Source organism: Ambystoma mexicanum, chromosome 7q (genome assembly GCF_040938575.1).
Source record: "Ambystoma mexicanum isolate Mex_15411 chromosome 7q, UKY_AmexF1_1, whole genome shotgun sequence".
Classification (NCBI taxonomy): Eukaryota; Metazoa; Chordata; class Amphibia; order Caudata; family Ambystomatidae; genus Ambystoma; species Ambystoma mexicanum.
Window position 1 is genome coordinate 472,965,371 of NC_090941.1, and position 19,717 is coordinate 472,985,087.

The following is a 19,717-nucleotide window of genomic DNA, read 5'->3' on the forward strand; positions in this document are numbered from 1 at the left end:
CTTCTTATCATTTTTTATTGACTTTATCACCACTCTTGCAGTCGATATCACCCAGATAGATCCTAGGAGGTCAACCCTACTTCAACAGCCTTCAATATCTGAACATCATGGCCTTCTATTTTTCTGGAGAAGACTGTACATTCCCGAGGGGGAGATTCGAGAAGGCATATTGCACGGCTTCCATGATTCCCCCATTGGGGGTCACCGAGGGATTAGAGCAACACAAGAACTGCTATCTCGTCAATTCTGGTGGCCTTACTGGGCTGGTGAGGTCCGAAAGTATGTGGAAACCTGTCCGGTTTGTGCTCAATCCAAGGTTCCCAGGCGACGGCCTTTGGGATTACTTTTACCTACGGAGTTGGCACCATATCCTTGGCACACCATCGGCACTGACTTCATTGTTGATCTGCCTCCCTCGGATGGGTACACCTGTATAATGGTCGTTGTGGACAGTTTTACTAAGTACACCCATTTCATTCCTTTCAAGAAGATACCTACTGCTACCCAGATGGCTACGGCCTTTTTGCATGAAGTTTATCGGCTACATGGCCTTCCTGAAAAGATAATTTCTGATCGTGGTGCTCAATTCCTCTCTTCGTTCTGGAGCAAGGTGTGTGGCCATCTTGGTATCCGCAGAGCTCTGAGCTCTGGTTATCATCCACAGTCCAATGGTCTCACGGAGAGAACGAATCAGACGCTGGAAGCATACCTCTGTTTTGCAAATGCCACGCAGTCCAATTGGATGGCATGTCTGGACCTTGCCGAGGTGTCCTACAACAATTCCACCCATTCTTCCATCGGAACCAGTCCTTTCTATTGTTCGACGGGTCAGCATCCGAAATTGATGCCTTTCCATCCTGTGCCGTCCAGTACGGTTCCTTCCGCTGATGCCCTGATTTCGGCTATCCAACAGCAGCACGAGTTGGCACGCAAGTCATTGGAGGCTGCCCAAGACCATATGAAGTCTCAGGCTGACCGGAGGAGGGGAGTGGAACCTGATTTCCGGGTTGGGGATAGGGTTTGGTTATCCTCTAGAAATCTGCCACTTCGCAATTTACCGGTTAAGTTGGCTCCCCGGTATTTTGACCCATTTAGGATCACCAAGCGCCTGTCCTCTGTGGCTTTTCGTCTTCAGCTGCCCCGTTCCTGGCATGTTCATCCTGTTTTTCATGTCTCACTTTTGAAGCCCTATGTTGTTGACCCCTATGGTCGTGCCAGTCCTCGCCTGGCTCCTGTTCTAGTACAAGGGGTCCCCGAATTTGAGGTTCAGGAGATATGCGATGCTCGCTATCGCAGGGGGGTGCTCCATTTGTTGGTGGATTGGAAGGGGTACCCGGCCTGTGATCGCACTTGGGAACCTTACCGGCATGTGCACGCCCCACGTCTTGTGCGTGAGTTCTATCGTCGGTTTCCTTGGAAACCTGGGGCTCCGGGCCTTCCTGGGAGGGGGCATAGTGTCACGCTTACGGGGAGACCGGGGTTCGTCACACGCGCTTTCCCTTCCTGGCGCCTCTATTCGCGCTTCCGCGCTTGGAGAGGCGCCAGAGGGAGAGCTTCGGGGACCAGGGCTGCAGCTCCTCGGCGCATGCGCGGGAGACCGCGATCACGGTTCCGCGCATGCGCTGTGGATTGGGCACCCATGATTGGAGGGGCTTGCTGCCCAAGCCTCGCTCTGGGTCCGCCGGTGCCCGGCGACAATCAGCTTGCGTTCCAGGCCTCGCGGGCGCCGGCGGCCCATAAAGGGGAGAGTGAGGATCGGGAGCAGATCGCGTCTCAACGCGTTCTGTTCCTGATCGTGTTATTCGCTCACCCCTTTGTTCCTGCGCCAGCCTTGCTCTGCTCAGCCTTTCTGGGGATCTCCTCTCTTGATTTTTTCCCTTATCCTCTCCTTGCCAGCTCCCTGCTTTACCCCGGGTTCCCCTGGTTTTTCCCTTTGTTCCCTTTTGGTTTCCTGGGGTTCCCTGCCTTCCTGGACTCCTCTCCTAGCCTGGTCCACGTCAGTTTTCCCACCTTCCCAGGTTTCCCCTGCTTTAGCCAGGCTAGGTAGCCCTGCCTTGATTTTCCCTTTTCTCCTGCTCATGACGTTCGGAATCGGTCCATCTTTTACCCAGTACCCATTCTGGGTGGAGGAGAGGCTGGTTTCTCGTGTCACCAATTCTTCTCGTCAGTCTGGCTGCCCCGTCGAGATCAACCAAACCTACAGGTACGCAACATTCTCGTGACTCACACCTTAACACGGCGCCATTTTCCGCTCGGCTCCTAGGCTCTGCGTTCCACGGTGTCCCGTTCTAATTAGGGCTCTCAGGGTCTCAAGACTCGGAATAGAGCCGCTAGATGTCTTCTGCAGCAGTTTAAGCAACTATCAGATGCCTTGGCCATCCATAAAACTTATTTTTGCAGCTCATCTTGGTCACATCGTGCGGAGCCTGCCGAATTTGCGTCTCCTACATGGCGGTTATCCACGCCCCCATCTCAATACCACAATGTCTGCAATTGCCATCCAAAGCCTCTGATCCACTGGTCAAGTCCAGAACATATACAACATGTCAGCCTTCTCATCAGCACTCCTAGGGCAGAACTGCTGTGCTGCCCCACGAAACTGGGATATTTTGTGTGGGGTCATGTATGCCCTGTGTGTTATACATACAGTTGTGATCATTTGAATCAGCCATTCCTAGAGACCTTCTTGGTGCCAGTCAAGGTCCGAGCCCATTCCATGTCTATGAAGGGCCTGCCTAGGTCTGTCTCCTACAGCAACTGCACTTTCAGTTCAAGCGCACTCAACCTGCTCAGGACTAATTTGTACACTCTGGAAACCGTATGGCCTCCCTCAGACATGGCATACATTGTTTCCAATACTGGATCAGACTCCATGCCTTAAAGAAACACAGGCCATCTATTAACAATCTCCTTCAGTAAACTCAAGTGCAATAGGCATTGGCCCTCTTGAGTTTCTGAGATCTGAGTTAGGGACTCGAAGTCCATTAACTTCCCTTCCAACGTCAAGTCACCCACCGTAGCCACCCCATTGGTCTCCCAATGTCTTCTAACCTCTCGGACTTACTTAAGTCTTGCACCTGACAGCACCCCTAAGGGGAAATTCAGAGAATATGGGTCCAGAGTTCAGAGAAGCTTCCATACTCTTTGCCACATGGTCTTCCCCAGTTCCAGAAGGTGAGGTATATGTGAGAATGTACCCACAGTACCTCCTTCAAAAAAATATTGTTTGGAAGAAGGCTTCAATAATACAATTTGAATGTGGGAGTCTGACCCCCCTGCCCACATAGTCCCTTAGTAAAGTGCTCAGCGCGACTCTGTTTCTCTGACCCTTCCAAATCATGCCCCTGACGATGGAGTACAACTCATTGAAGAACTTTTTGGGGCTGTTGAAAGGAATATTGAGAAAGTGATCAAACAAACCGGCAGCGCTACCATTTTCAAGAGTGCTACTCTCCCTACCATTGACTGGGGAAGCCTGTTCCAGAGCTCTACAGATTTCCCGTAACTGTCCAGGGGCTTCTGTGTGTTGTGTACATGCAAGGTATAGAAGTCCTGCCTCACATTTATCCCTAGGTATCTGAAAGTGTCCGTCTTCCAGTTAAAATCTACGTTGAGTAGCTGGCTCCTATGGAGGCCCTGCAGCCCAGCCAGTGGGAACAGACAAGATTTATTCCTACTAGTATGTATGCCCGAATATTCTGCAAATCGGTCGATTACACCAAGGATGTGCTACAAACTCGCATCCGGGTTTGTGATGTAGAGGATCATGCCATCTACGTATAATGAAATCCAGTGTCGAACACCGTCAATCAGGATGTCCACTTCTGAATATTGAGATCTCAAGTACACACCGCAAGCGGCTCTTGTGCCGAAATAAACCGCATCAGGGATAGTGCAAAACCCTGTCGGGTGCCTTTCCTCAGCACCCACGCATTGGAGATCTGCTTGCCCGTTTGACCTCTAGCCCTCGGTTCAGTGTACAATAGGCATACCCACAGCAGAAAGCCCTCTCCAATGCCAAAACACAGTACTTCATACAGCCAATCCCACCTGACCAAATCGAATGCCTTAAATGCATCCAGCAAGACAACCGCGCAGTCCAGTCTGAATTGTTGGTACTATCTATAATATGGTGCAGTCTCCTCAGATTCCATGTGGTGTTCCTTACATGGACAATACCCCCTCTTGTCCGCATCAACCAGGGTGCCTAGCACTCTCTTTAGTCTGGCTTCCAGGAGGGCCTTGAAGATCTTAGTCTTGGTTAACCATGGAGAGGAGTCTTTACGAGCTACAGTCTAACAGCTGTTTGTTCGGTTTAAGCAGTGGTACTATAATTGATTCTCATAAGCTACCAGGTAACATTCCTCTCTCAAAGGCCTCTAGGGTTTCCAGGAGCCTAGGCACCAGTGCATCAGTATATTCCTTGTAGAATTCCACAGGCAGGCCATCAGCCCCAGGGGTTTTCCCGGACGGCAATGGGCGCATGGCAACCAGGAGCGCTTCGGCAGAGAACAAGGGCATTCAACGGTTCCCTCTGTTCTGCCTTGAGGCATGGTAGTGCTATATGAAACAGAGCCTCCAATATCAGGGCCAGAGGCCGCCTTCCCAGATGAATACAGGTTCTGGTAGTATGTAGAGAACACTGTATTAATCTCTACCTGCCCATGCCTAGTGACCCCTTGATCATCCCGTATGGCACTGATCATCTCCTGCTTATCTTCTCTGCTACACAACCATGCCAGCAGCCTACTGAGTTCATCACCCTCCGCATTTAGCTTCCACGTGTACTCTTCAAATTAGCCTAACCAATCCCAGGCCACAAGGCACTGCTGCCTCAGTTCAGTCAGATCACCAGTATCCGCTCTAGTTTCCGCATCCAGCGTCGCAACAGTTCAATATCTGCCTTGATACTAGTGACAGAGTTTGATAACTCCCTCCGTAGCCCACCCATCTTACCTATCGCTTCCCTGCGCACTACTATTTTGAAAGCTTCCCATAGGGTGCCTGTACCATTCACGCTACCAGTATTGGTGTCGAAGAAATTCTTAATTGCATCCCCCAGATAGTCACGAAATGTGTCATCCAGCAGTGCCCCTGCCCTCAACCTCCAGGTAGGAATTGGAGGTCTGTCGAATCTCCCCAGCCACTTAACCATCAGGGGGGCATGGTCGGAGAGGACTGATGAGCAGCATCAGCGAATTCCAACAGTGCTTCGCGTCCAGTGAAGATGTAGTCAATGCGGGTATACACCCCCTTAGGATCTGAGACGTGTGAGTAGGCGTGGTCCGTCTTGTGAGTCGCCCTCCATATATCCATCAACTCAAAGTTCCCCAGCAATCCCTTCAAGGCCTTCGCCGGAGAAGCAGGCTTCTGAAATGTATTAATGTATTATCAGACCTGTCCACCATCGGGTCTAGGATGCAATTAAAATCTCCTCCCCATATACACAGGGCTCTTCTATATGGGGACAACCTCATAGAGTGAATCACAAAAAGGATGCAGCAGAATGGTTGGGGGCATACAAGTTTATGATGCTTACTTCTCTGCCCTCCGTGAGCTTAAAGACCAGCACCATCCTGCATTCATCATCACCCTTAACTTCCAGGAGCCTAAAGGGGACGGTCGGAGCAATCCACACGAGGACGCCCCTTGCAATGAGCCAGACAGTTGCCCTCTCCATTTGCTGGCATGCTTATTCTACCGCTCACTCCTAAGGTGCATCTCCGGCAGCAGAGCTATCCTAACTCATGTCCTACACAGATATGCCAATACTCGAACTCTTTTGATATAGTTATTCAGGCCGCGGACGTTCCTCATAGCGACCCACACATTTCAAGTCATGCACCATCAGAATTGGGTATTGCTCATTGCCATGGACTCCCCGCCACCACAGCCAATCCACACCTTTCTCATCTCCCAATAACAGCACCCACATCAGTTCCACCTCCTGCATCCAATCAGCCGCAAGGTATAGACCCAACAGCAAGCAAGACTCCTCACACAAGCAGAAAAAAACATTAGACAGAAAAAGGCCCCCTCCTCCCCCCAGCCCCCACTCATCCACCAACCATGTAATACAGATTATAGCCATAAGCCTATTCAGGCCAAACTGCTTCCCATGCACTGCCTTCCAACTTCCCAGGTAACGAACATCCGAAAATACCTTAAAACTGGTATAAAAAGTTCAGTGTCTATAGTAAGATGTCGGCTGCGAATGCGGCAAGCAGCTGACCCACTCAAAAAATGAGTACAGGGAAAGAGAAAAAGGGGGTAACAGGCAGGGGTGCCAGCCACTGGGCTCCCGCCTCTCGCTCATCAAGTCACCCTGCTAGCTTAACAGCTTGTGCAATAACACTTTACAAATACCATAATCAAGGTGTACTATTTCATCTCGCCGGTAACTGTGCAATACCTATTGAGTCCATCCATGAGTGTGCCACTGTGGTGTCCTTGAAGTGCGACCGTCCATTGTGCAACACTTTCTGCTCGGCGGGGTAGATTAGCATATATTGTAGGTTGACCTGACGCAGCCGCTCCTTGGTTGGACCAAATGCTGCTCTCCTACTCTGCACCAGTTGTGTGTAGTCTGAAAAGAAAGTTGGCTTTCAGGACGCATGCTCTGTCACCCCGCCTTCCCTGGAAAAGGTGAATATCCGCTCTCTATCATTGTAATTCAGGATCTTAGCAATCAGTGGTCTTGGAGGGGGGGCACCGGGCAGAGGACTTTTAGCTAGAGATCTGTGGGCCTGTTCGGCTGTGAATCCCTGTGATAATGCACCAGGGCCCACCGCCTGGAATAACAAGTTCTCAATGTAGGTAGTGGGGTCCAGACCTTCCTCCCCTTCAAGCAGTCCTAGGATCCATACGTTATTCCTCCTTACCCTGCTTTCTGTATCTTCAACGTGTCGTTCGAGCTCTCTGACCTTCTCAGTCAGTGTGGCGATTTCTGATTGATTACAATGTCTGTTCTGTTTTCCTGTGCTTCTGTGGTACCAAGCCGGTCTGCGAGCGAACGCACACCTTGTCGTAGAAGGCCAACATCAACGGTAACTGTCTCAATCCTGAGCTCCAGGGACGTTTGCAACGTAGCAATTGCAGCGAATATCCGGTCTTCTCCATGCTGGCTCACTGCCACGAGATGGACTCTGCACCCCTCTATGGCAGTGACTGTGCTATGCCACCACCCTCGTTCTGGGTGAAGGCCTCCATGGCTATTTGCTTGGCATTACCCCTGTTATGCTTCGCTGGCATCTGCCGATATTCCTGAACAGTCCTGGTGCTGAGGATGGTCTACTTTGGCAGGGACCTCACGCCTGTATCGCTTCCTGTCTGCTCCACTCAGGCAATGTCTGCAGCCCACAATGTAACCTGGGAGCAATGTACCCACCGGAATGGGCAAGGTGCTTCGACGGGGAGGCTCAAGCTGCCCCCCTCTTATGTTGCCGCTGCTTCAGAGCGGGGTGTAGGCAAAGTATAACTGTACTGTACAAGCACCGATCCACCCCCTCCTACAGCATCTGCTCCTCAAGAGGGCCACCAACAGGTGGACAAAGTGTACCTTCAGCTACCGGGCGCTCCACAGCCAGGGCCGACTGAATGATTAAATGGCTGCTGCAGCAACACATCCATACTTCCATGTATAGTCTTATGAACCACAGCGACGCAGCTGCACAACCACAGGATCACCCAGAGGAGCTCTGCAACTACAAGTCAGTAAGGTCAGCACACTGTGCTTTTGCTGCACCAGGACAGCCACTCCAGTCAGCAGTGTGCCAACGTGAGGCCACCAAACCAGTCACATGAGCTGGCCCATGTGAAGATGCTTCACGCGCTGCCCGTGCATGCAAGTCCCCTCTGCGGGCTATAATACGTCCACCAGCTCAGCGTGCATTTACCGGGCTTCTCCCGGTATCTCCACCACACACTACAGCAGCAGCAGCTCCTCAATGTGCGCAGGCTGCTCTTCTCTATTCTGCGGCCAACAGGCATAAACCGCTGACTGAGCTGCCCTAATACATTTCGCTGGGGAAACGAGCAAGTCCATACCATGAATTTGAAACTTTCTCGTAAAGGAATAAAAATACGAAATCTTGAAAGAACACACAGACCCTAGGGCATATAGACAAACTTTATATCAACAACACATGCTACTCAGAAAATTGCTGCGTGAGACAGTACAGTGCAGCAAAATCAATTTAAAAGGATTAATTACCATTACACATCAAGGGAACAAAAATCACCTACCCTCCTTAACCCCCTCACCAAGCGAGACCAAATCAACAGGCATCCATCTGCAATCAGAATACACTCCAGCAAACAAAAGCATGACCAATCCCAACATCTAAGAAATTCTAACACGTGTAAACTGAAAAAGTGGAAAGCAGGGTTACCACCCGGCACCCAACCTATGAAATACTGTGCGCCACTATTATGTAACACGTGGTTCGTGCTACTTTTACACCCATGTGAGATTCGGCTAAATAAAACAAAAATTATTATCGCTTGCATAAAATGCAATGTACGCTTGCCAACTCGAGTTTCAGCTGTTGTCAGTTGTTAATTCTGGAACACCCAGCCTCCTTCATGGGACTGGACTGGACCAGCCTAGTATACAAGTGTAGAGGCTCCAATACTGTTAAAAAATAACCATCTTAAATCCAACCCATCCCCTTTGGGACTGTTATATTCATAAATTATATGTTTATTTCATATTTATTGCTGCTCAAGACGTGATCAGAGCAGAGGGGCCTCCACCGACACATCGAAATTCTTCAACTTAAAGTGACAAGCATGCATACACATCCAGCTTGCCAATTCCTAAAAGATCAACTCATGGAGTTAATGAAGCACGACAGCAGGAACACAGCTGTCAACATGCAGTGTATGAGACACCTAGGCCATACCACACATAGTTAAGGAGCCTAACACAAGGTGGTCTGTTAGTGATGTTCGTGCTCTGTGCAAGTATATGGTGGAGCAACCAAGACCTACAGGGGCCACTCCCGATCGGCATCTGTGTATATGAGATCATATTGCGACTTGGGTCAAACTGGGTCTTCTCTTAAATTTTAAACTACGCAGTCAGTCACATAGTTCCAACCTGTCATAATGTTATTCATGCTGAAAAGGCCAAGGGCACTGTGTCCTCCCTATCTGTGGGTACACATACATATACATGTCATTCTTCAACCCTGTGATTCCAGGTATACTGGAGGCAGAAAGACGGGTCACACAAGGCTGAAGATCACAGAATAAACTAACAGCATTACTGGCATACACTAACCACTCTGTGTATGGTGTTGCTGAATACACGACCCTGGGAACAGCGACTTTGTGTGTCTCGTATTTGCACAGGTACTCTGGTCGCAGGAGTTGACTCGAGCAATTCAACTGGCGCCCAGTATTTGGAACGTGTGTTAATCAACAGGGCATGGTGGTGAACTATGCATCTATGTATCCATACATCTACGTCTCCCTAGCTCGGCTCTAAAGGGGCAGCTCACCTGATTGTCCACACCACTGCTATTGCCGGTAACGCTTGCAGGACTGTCTTCTGTGTACCTTAGCGGACCGAGTATATAGATTTGTGCACGCATGTGCAAGGGATAAAGCCTTCGATAATGGAAAGCCATTGTGAGCCGGTCAGCCATCTTAGCCTGTAAGCACAGATCATATGCCTGCGTGTGAGGCGCCCCCCTCTACACAACTGAGATTGGGGATCTCTGTACCAGGTAATTGAATGAGACCACGTGGAGTAATTAAATTAAAGTGAATCCACCAGTGTGATACTGATGTCCCTTATTGGGAGGGTTTATTAATGGAAATAATCTACATAACTGAGGGATTCTTTTGTATAGAGTGCTGATTAAAACAGAGCAGCACCTAAAGATTGCATTTGATATTTTAAACACAACTTCACCGCTTATCCAACACAGCAGCTGAGCCACAGATGGGAACCGCGTCGACCCAGTTCATGCATGAAAGACCTCCCACTGTAACTGTGGTAGCCAGGCACAGGGTGTCCCCAAGAAAGGTAGCCTCCCTGTATCCATGGTCTGTGATCTAGATATTGGGTCAATGTTCCTACATTAAACACCAAACCATGGTGGGAGTGATGTGGGTCCACTAAAGATAGTCCTAATCAAATAGGGTGACCCAATGTAACGCATCTTTAAGTCCAACCCGATGTGTACCCAATCTATGGATCCAAGTCGCCTCCAACTGGTAGTCGTGCAGCTGCCGAAAAACCAAGTTGGTCTGCACATATGCCATCCACCAGAAACCATTTGATGTCATCTGCACCGTGGTTATACTCACTATAGTGTTGAACTATCGGCACCAAAGATGTACATGTCCTTTTTTCGGCTGCAGTGCTCTCCAATTGTTATGGAGACTTTTCGGTGGTCATTCAGACATATAGCAATGCACACAGACATATAATATAGAGCACGTTCTTGGAATTGCCAATGGTGAAATTGCGCAATTCTCAAGAAAAATTCCTTTGTGCGAATTATAGTCTTCTTTGTCAAAACTTCAGTTACCACAGGGGTTGTGCCCCCTTTTACGGAGGCCAGCGTTTTGTGCTTCCATAGTGATTGCCGATTGAAAATCCACTGGCCTGGAAGTCAAACGGGAGTGTACCAACTTATCTTGGATATTGTAACCTCTTTTAAGGGCAAGCAAGGGCATTTGTGTGGTACAGCCTGTGGCGAGAATGGGGTGCCAATGCTTTCTGATGATCTTGCGTATCGCATTGGTGATGGGAGAAAAGGTGGTAGTCCATACAACTCGATCTGTCGCATCGGTCCGATCTCTTGTGATAACAAGTGTTTCTCTGTGTGTATAGCTGGCCCTTTTGCTGCATGTTTAATGCCTTTGTATGGATAACCGTGTTGTCTCAGTCTTTCTCCTACTTCCTGTGCTTTGAGTTCATAGTTGGCTGCATAGGTGCAGTTTCTACGTACCCTCAGGAACTGGCCATGAGGTAAATTGTCTCTGAGGGCCCTAGGGTGCTGACCGTCATAGGCCAGAAGGGTGTTGGGGTCCGTCTGTTTACGAAACAGACTGGTGGGCAAGGTGCCACCTTTTTGCCCAATACGTAGGTCCAAAAGATGTGCCGCAGAGACAGCCCCTCTGTGTCTTCAACGGGACCCGATCTGGCTCACAGCAACAGCGGCCTACGCTACGCCGGCGCCGCTCTTCGATCTGCAACCTCAACGACGAGTGCGAATCTCGCCCACAGCTGCTTCCAACAGTGGTGCAGCGATCGATCGCTTCTTCCCATCACGGCCCAGGTCTCACCAGAGCAGTATTATAATGCAGCTCCGTGCTCCCATCCGCGATCTATCTGGAGGCAGCTGCCAGGGGTTATGATACAGCACCAGCAGGATCAATCTGCTCCGGACACGTTCCGGAGCAGGAATTTCATTTTATAATGTACATTGAAATGCTATTATGGGCAAATCAATAAAGGATCCGGCAGGAGCACAGCAAGGATGCTGGCCATGCCTCCAGCATGAGGAGCTACTTCTTTCAACTCCAAATACTTTGATGCATCATGCTTTACCTGACTGTCGCACACAGAGTCATGATGGTGATCGCTCCAATGCTCTCGGGACTAAACCTTACCAACAGCCTCTACCTGGTGCTCCCGGATACCTACTAACTGTCTACAGAGTGTCCAAAGCATGACAGCTAGACTTTTTCAGTGACTTGGAAGACACGAATGCATCAAGTCGGCCCTGCAAACACTCCATTGGCTCAAAGTCAAGCAGGATTCACTTTAAAACTCTGTGCATTGCTCATCACGTCTTTTGACTGCAGCGGTCTAGAATTTATCACCAAGAAATAAATTCCCTACAAACCATTCAGCACGCTTCCATCCAGCAATGCAGCTTTTAGTAATGGTGCCAAGCTTTGCCTCTGAAATGCCACAGAGACGATCTCCTTCAAACACTGGAACTCGAAGTCCAGACAGAGGAATACTTTTTGGCATTCAGGAAGTCCCTGCAACTTGTCTATTCTACTAAAACCAGCACAAAATCCTCAACCAACAGACACTTTGTAGCATCAATCAGACAGGACTTACTCAGCTGATGATTACTTGAACATGCCAATAATCTACACACAACTGCTTAGTCCAGAACTGTGCGAGATCAGACTCTTAACCTGGTTGGTCTCCTCATGCCCTCTAACTAGAATCGACTAGCATTCTCACAAACATGCAGATCTGTCTCCCCTTGTCCTTTAAACCAAACCGGAACACCAAGAACCAGTGTTAACGAAAATGATAACCAAATACTCCAACACTGAAACCTGACAGACTCCCTCTTGCAAAGCCATTCACAACCTCCTCCGTCACCCCTCTGATGCCTATCTTCATTTTTCTCTACCTTCTGCTATTCACACAACAAACCCTCACACGGCAGCATCTGCCTACAAACACATGACACTAATTGAGTAATGCCGCTACTTACTTCTGTAGCACAAACTCGCTCTGACCTCAGCAGCTAACTATGTCCTCACAGTGCTGATTGCTACAGACCAACCCTGGCCTCTCCTTCTCGAAGAAACACACTCTTGAGGCTCGCTCGGCCACTTCCCGTCTAGAATCCATCTTGCAAGCCATACCTCAGGACTCAATCTGCCCTCTCCTCTTGCCTACTAACAACCCCATTTCCCTCTTTCGCAGTGCCAAGCGCAGTGAGGCCACCAAAATGGCAGAAATGCACGCTACAAGACCACTTCTTTATATTACATGAATGTACTCCTTTAAGTAAATATCTAACAGGATGGAAGAAATTCAATATCTTTTGGTGGAGCTCGTCACCTTGGTCAAAATAACTAGTCTCTCTAGACTTTTGCATGTCTTGCAAGTCCTCCCCAACACGTTTTTACAGAGAACGGTGCAGGATATACAGAAGTGTATCCTCCCAGAATCCAGATGGGTTCCAAGCGGATAATGCTTAGGACATCATCTAATGTCAATTTGACCATTCTATACATAGCCATATAGTAGCTGCTGCCGCATAGCTGAAAAAGATATTTGAATGGACAGACAAAGCAAATCATAACCGATGGGTTGAAATGGACCTGGGGAGTGTCTCGACCTTTAAATGTCCAATTCTATTGCTGACCCCTTGCAGAGTCCTCAGAAAAGCATCTTCGGTAATACTCTGGTTTTGGTTTCATGACGCCTGTATTCATGAAGTTGATTTGAATCTCAGTTAGCTGAGGGGATGGTGTTGGGAGCTGAGATAGGAATGTTCTTTGAGCACTAGTTCCTACTATAATAACGATGTGTTCCTGCAGGAAAGAAAGGTTGCAGAATGGAGATGGCAGCAAGTAAACATTTTTCAGAAATTAGTGTTAGGGAGAATTCTCTGTTTAGGCTGAATTTCCTAACCTAGTGAGTCCCCCAGCAGCTTTGCTGGATTTTTGGGGTTTATTTTTTTCTCCTGCCAAGAGTGAGACTCTTTTACCCTCACTCTTGGACATGATTTGAGTGTGTCTCTTTGATTCTAGATGTGTTTAATGGGCTATGGGGTCTTTTACTCCATAGGGCTTCATGTATTTTTGTGATGTGTGTTACACAGCACCCTCAGTGCCGTAACACAGGGGTGTCATAGTGACCCCCCAGTATAGACTCCATACCCTGGGACTGACTACTGTCCCCCAGGGCATGTAAAGTCACCATTGACTTTACTAGTCTCAAATTCTGAACAGAACCAGTACAAACCATCATATTACTGGCTGGGGCAATTCGATTGCCCCGGGGTCTGTTAGTCGAGGGGGCACATCTCCATCCCCCCTGATCGAGTTGTGGCTGGTGGCAGTGGATACTACTTTTTATATTCGACCGCGAATATATCCCTATGGGATTTCCCATTGTTCGAGGCTACCAACTTTAATTATTTAATTCCTATAGCCTCGAACATACCGCCGGTTTATTTATTTAATATTAATTCTCTGGTTGGTATTTTTTGCCAGAACTTGGTTCTAAAATGGCGTTTGTGTTCGCTTCTGTGACTCCAACCCAAGTTGAGCCCTTTTGTTCCACTATTTTGGCGGGCTTCTCCACAGAAGCCCTCCAAAGTGGTGCCACTCTGTCTGGGGTACTTAGGAGGGGTGGAGGGGGATTTAGGCACCCTGGACTGAGTTGCCTAGGCAACTCAAGTTGCACTCCGTCATGATTGGCCCAAGTGGTGAGCCGGCCGGCTCACCACTTAGCATGTTTGAGTGACAGCTAGGCTGAGTGAATGGGGGTTTTCTGCATAAAAGCAGGGCTTTGGGGACTGGAACTTTAGAAGTCGCCACAGGACCTAAGAATCCGACGAGGGAGAAGCTGAGCCGACCTGCTACGACGACACCACCGGTGGAGCCCTGCTGAACCGTCTCACCACTTTTCCCAATGACAGAGGAGATCTCCCGTCAAGAGAGTCTTCTTCCTTCGACTGGTGGGGATAACCAGTCTGCTTCCTTTTTCGCTTCCTGGAGCATCTCGTGGCCGTCTTGCCTGTGCCAAGCACCCCGGCAACCGGGATACCACGTTTTACCACTACCGCGAATCAAAGGGTAGTACCTTTAACCGAAAAACTCCGCGGCTGGTTTCTTCCCTGGCAGTGCAACGACCTTCATCTTTCCTCCACGTCGAGATCTTCTCTTCCTCTGGACGACGCCGCGACTTGCACCCGCTGCCAGGAACAACTGCCCCCGCTGGAGGATCCTTTCCACAGAAGGTACCATGTTCCGCCTGGCTTCCCTTGCAACCGACTGTACGGGGTAGAGTTAGCCCCCGGCTTTCGACCCTGGGTTAGCCTGGGACACCCTGGCTAAACTTTTCTGAGCCTAACTAAAACCTTCCTGAGCTCCCTGCAAGACTTTTTAAGCCTGTTGTCATTGTGTGATCTTGGGTGCATTTGTGCCCTGCTCTCTCCAAGAGTGGGCCCGGCCTATGGACTTTGGCTCACAAGTAACTTTTGACTTTCCTGCCTTGCTTAAGAGTTCCTAAGTATTAGCGTGGTGTATTTTCCTACCTTCTGCCTTTTTCCCTCCCTTGTTCGTTAACTTATTGGAGTGCCATCTATAGTTAAGCGCTCACCTCTGTCTGGAAATAAGTGGTGTTAACTAAGACTTGTCTGATAAGGAATAAGGAGTGTATATATAATAATAGTAACTGTGTTTAGAGTGAATTACAATAATAGTGCTGGAGTGTTTCAATAAGTGTGTTTTTAAATAAATAATTATATACCTTGATACCAAAGCTCTGGTCAGTGTTTGCTTGTGCTATTGTATCTGAGTGCCTATTGCGTATACTTTGCATACTGCCTAACTCTTCTTGAGGGAAGTCTGACTGCTCAGCCACAGCTACCAGGGAAACCTGGGTGGTGCAGACTGCTACCAAGTGGGTTTACTGCCAACAACTCTAGTCCTAAATCTTTTGCAGTGGTCCCCAAGGGAACTGCAGAGGTTTCTGCCTAACAATGGGTAAACAAGATCTCTCCAGGTTTGACACCTTTGACTTGGAAGGTGTTAGATCGTCGTTTTGTGACGTGAAGCATGGGAACGTGACCTTCAAGGTTTGCCAGTGATGGTAAAATCTAAAAAGGTGGGACAAAGATACATGATTAACCCAACTGTGTAGTGGGGGTATGTCCGTAGATGACCTGAATGATATTGCAGTGAAAACCTGGCCATGAAAAAGCCTATTGCAGGCCAATCGCTTCCTCTCGTGATCCTCCTAGGTGATGTGAATCCAGAAAAGCATTTCCTTTGCACCCCTCAGAGCAGTTTGAGTAGTGATCGTCTAGTTTTAAAGCATACTAAACCAGGACAGTGTTGCAAGTCATCAGAACAACCTTCATTAACTGACTGGTATTGCATTGCATCAACAAAACAACAACTTAGCACCCAAATAAGTTGCTTAATGCCCCCCTGCACTAGGTTCCCTTTGTATATGTTGATTCTGGAATTGGATGAATGTACTGTTACCTCTGACCTGTCATTCTTGGTCCTATGGGATATATCCTTGTCCACTATGATCGCTTTATCTGTAGCCCTTTATGATATGTACTTTGTATAAATCATTTTACGCACTTTGTATCCATTAAAATCATATGAAAAAAGTGCATCTAAAAACAGGGTATCCAGTTGTATTTAAAACGTAATACTACAATGCAGAGCCACAGTGCCACAAGTGGCTACTTGATCTCTGTTTTAGAGACCGTGTTCTTCTCTCTCTCTACCCAAGTTGTGACCTGCACAGTATTTGAAAATGTACCAAATATTCCACTGGAACTTGTACCGGGATTGCTCCGAATTCGACGGTGTGCTGCATTCATCCACCTACCAGGTTCACCAGTTAGTGCTCCTTTTACAGCCATGCCCACCTAGAAATGGTTTCTCCTAAAGTTCTTATGTTAGCCCTTGAAGATTAGAAATAAGTAATGTCTAACTCATTGCATACTGAAACCATACAAACCCGGGATTATTTTGAGATATGCAAAGGTTTTGCTGAGGAGTTTCTAACCTAAAGTTGAAGAAGATTGTACTTGTTTATTCTCTTGCTGTCATCATTAACTTATTTTAAAATGCAGGCCCTGATCTTCGTTGTCTTTATTTTCCCATTTTTTCTCCAAACAGTGAAACAGTGGACTTGGAGCTTCCCACAGTCGAGTATGATTACCCCCCAGTTACAGAGCTTAATGTTCCACAGGAACCTAAAGTGAAGTTTAAAGAGAAGACAATCACCTCACTGGGCGATGATGCAGCAATTGGAAATCCTGTGTTCAAGAAGCGGAAAACTGAAAATGGAAAAAGCCGAAACATAAGACAGAGAATAAATGATACTTAGAGAAAATACATTTCTAAACCAGGATGAGAAAAACTGGACTTGTTTTTTAAAGAAAACCATGAGAAAAAACATTGGAGATGCTCAATAACTTCCTATTGGGAAAGAGAAGTGTTTACATTATTGTTTTTTCTTCATATAAGAATGAAACCTTATTTTTTGTGAATGGTATGTTTATGTCACGTGCATGAATATTTGATGCAGACGTGCCGGCGTGCAGTTTCCATTTCTAACAATTGTCCTTTACTTTCTCGCTTGATAATATTTTCATTCATAAAAGGATCCGTGGTCAGCCTTCTCCAGAAAAGTTGTGCTACCTTATTAATCTTGTTGGACCAAAGTGTGATCCTCATTTAAGTTATGAAATCAAATGACATTTTCAGATGACAACCTTTGTGTTGCAGGTGGTTTACAGCAAAGTGCTGTAAAAGTCCAGACTAGTGGACATTAGAAGCCTGATATAATTTAGTGAGTCATTTGACATGATGGTGCCACAATGAAGATTACCCCTGCTAATAGTGCAGGGAGTCTTGATTCCATTAAAGACAAGGAGGCGAGCATTATGCTTCATCTTCATTTATTTTCCTGTCTCCAGCAGTTTCAACAACAAAGAAATACTGTAACACCATGTGGGAAGCCTTTTTTTTTTTTTTTTTAACAACTACATTTCCCTTCACTCCAGGCTAACTGTAGTCCCAATGTCCTAGCCACATGACCATAGTCCTTCCACTTCCTGTTCTCTCCCTCTTCTTTACTGCTCGAACTGCATTCCAACTGGAATTAAACTCTGAACTAATCCAAACAACGTCTATCTTCACTCCACTGTCCTGTCCTGTGCATTCTCTGCATAAACTGGCAGCCACTCCTTTGAACCGCTTTGCGTTTATTAACACTTACGCTCAGCTGTTCTTTTGGTCATCGCCTAATGAAAGAACATAAATAGCATGTTACGGAGGCGAATACACACCCTATTCTGGGAGAAAATCCATCATGAGTGCATCTTTATACATTAACAACTCTCCCGTGTATCTTGGCGGTGAAGTAATGCTCACCTCCTTGTCTTTAATAGAATCAAGATTCCCTGCGCTATTTGCAGGGGTAATCTTCATTCTATGTCAAGACAGAGGCGCGCATTATGCGTGTTCAAATCTTTGTCATCATTGTCACTGCCACTGATTGCACCAGTTTAAAGTAGAACGTTCTAAAAGTGGTATCGCTGGCTCAGTCGGCTGCCCGCAGTATATCTTGTAACCTTGCGCCAGCGCTTTAGAAGCCATTGCGCCCCTCACAGAATGCGCTCCAAACTTAGTCAAATCTATTCCTGCTTCTTGCATCACTTCTCTCACCCATCTCACTATGGTGGCCGTCGCTACTGCTTTATGCAGTTTCCCACGCGCTGTGAGCAATTGTCATCCCCGCTAGTCTGAACTCCTCAGTCCTATGTTCGTATTCTTTTATGCAGGCTGTTACACACCACTTGGGATGCTCCTGCAGGTAAGTGTAGGTTATCGTCGCAGAGTCTGTCTTAGTTCTCCTGACCAGCATGAAGCTCACACCTTCCGGTCCATACACTTTCCCATTTACATCTAGCGCTCTGACGTCTACCACTCTCCTACATGGCACAAGAGCATTGCCAGTTTCCCTGACAGTTGCTTCAGCGAAAGGTACTTGTTCCCTGGCCATCTGACTAGTGGCCTCAGGACCACTGACACGTCCCATACAACATCATACTTTGGTTCCAGAGGTCTTGTAATCTTTATTTCTCTAAATTGTCGCACCGCAGCTGCGTTCTCACCTGCGGACATTCCCTCAATGGGCATGTACCCCGCTGATATTGCGGACCTATACACTCCAGTCGTCCTGTATGCTTTCCCACCTTGGAGTAATTCCGCTAAGAAATGTAATATTCCAAGCTGCGTCGTAGCTCTGTCTAGTTGACTGTGCCCAGGACTCTGCGATGAGGCGAGCAGCTTCTGTCAAAATTCCTGGGAGATTCCAACATCTCCTGCTATCCTGCACGCCATCAGTGGGAGAGTCCCTCTCACTCTTAGAGGATATGACCCAATGGGTCCGTGAGGTCGTCTCTCGGGGGTAACACTCTCGGGTAGTCAGTCACTAGTTCCATCGTCGTCGGGAACTATACTTGCGCTTTCCATATCGGACCCACTACTATAATTCTGGCTCTCTCCCTGCGAACTTTCGCTAGTACTCTGTTCAACATTATAAATGGTGGAAACCCGTAGTGCGTGCCTCCCCTCCAATCTTGGAGGAAAGCGTCCACTCCTAATGCTCTCGGGTCCAGTCTCCAGCTGAAGTATCTGTTCTTTTGCGCGTTCAATCTGGACGCGAACAGATCTGTGTGGACTGGTCCCCATAATGCTCCTATTTGGCGGAAGACATTCTTGTCCAGCATCCAGTCACTGGAATCTGCTAGATGTCTGGAATTCCAGTCAGCTACTACATTGAGCGAACCCGGTAGATATTCGGCTACTACTGATGTCCCCAACTCCAGGCAGGAGTGCCAGAAATCTTTGGCTACTTCCGCTGGCAGTCTGGTCTTCATCCCTCCTAAATGATTGATATATCTGACTGCTGAAATTTTGTCGATCTTCAGCTGGATACAAGAGTGCACTCTACCTTTCGTAAACACTGTGATAGCGAACGACCTGGCTAGCATTAATAGGCAGTTGATATGCATTTTGAGCTCCTCTGAGCTCCATTTGCCCCCTGTCTCTAACTCCCTGCAGTGGGATCCCCAGCCTGCTCTGCTGGCGTCTGACTCCATCACTAGGTTGGGTCGATCCCTGAATATGGCCTTCCCGTTCCAGGCGTCCATGTTCTGTAACCACCACTGTAATTCTGTCTTGG

At 47.8% G+C, this 19,717-nt stretch overlaps 1 protein-coding gene across 1 annotated transcript in view; it reads left to right on the top strand.

Annotated features, from left to right (window-relative positions):
* WBP4 (WW domain binding protein 4) overlaps positions 1 to 17,156 on the top strand; it is an 807,881-nt gene extending 790,725 nt beyond the window's left edge. The window contains exon 11 of the mRNA XM_069640150.1: positions 16,642 to 17,156. Coding sequence (XP_069496251.1) covers positions 16,642 to 16,852 — 211 coding nt within the window. The 3' untranslated portion in view covers positions 16,853 to 17,156. The remainder of the gene's footprint in view (positions 1 to 16,641) is intronic.
* The last annotated feature ends 2,561 nt before the right edge of the window (positions 17,157 to 19,717 follow it).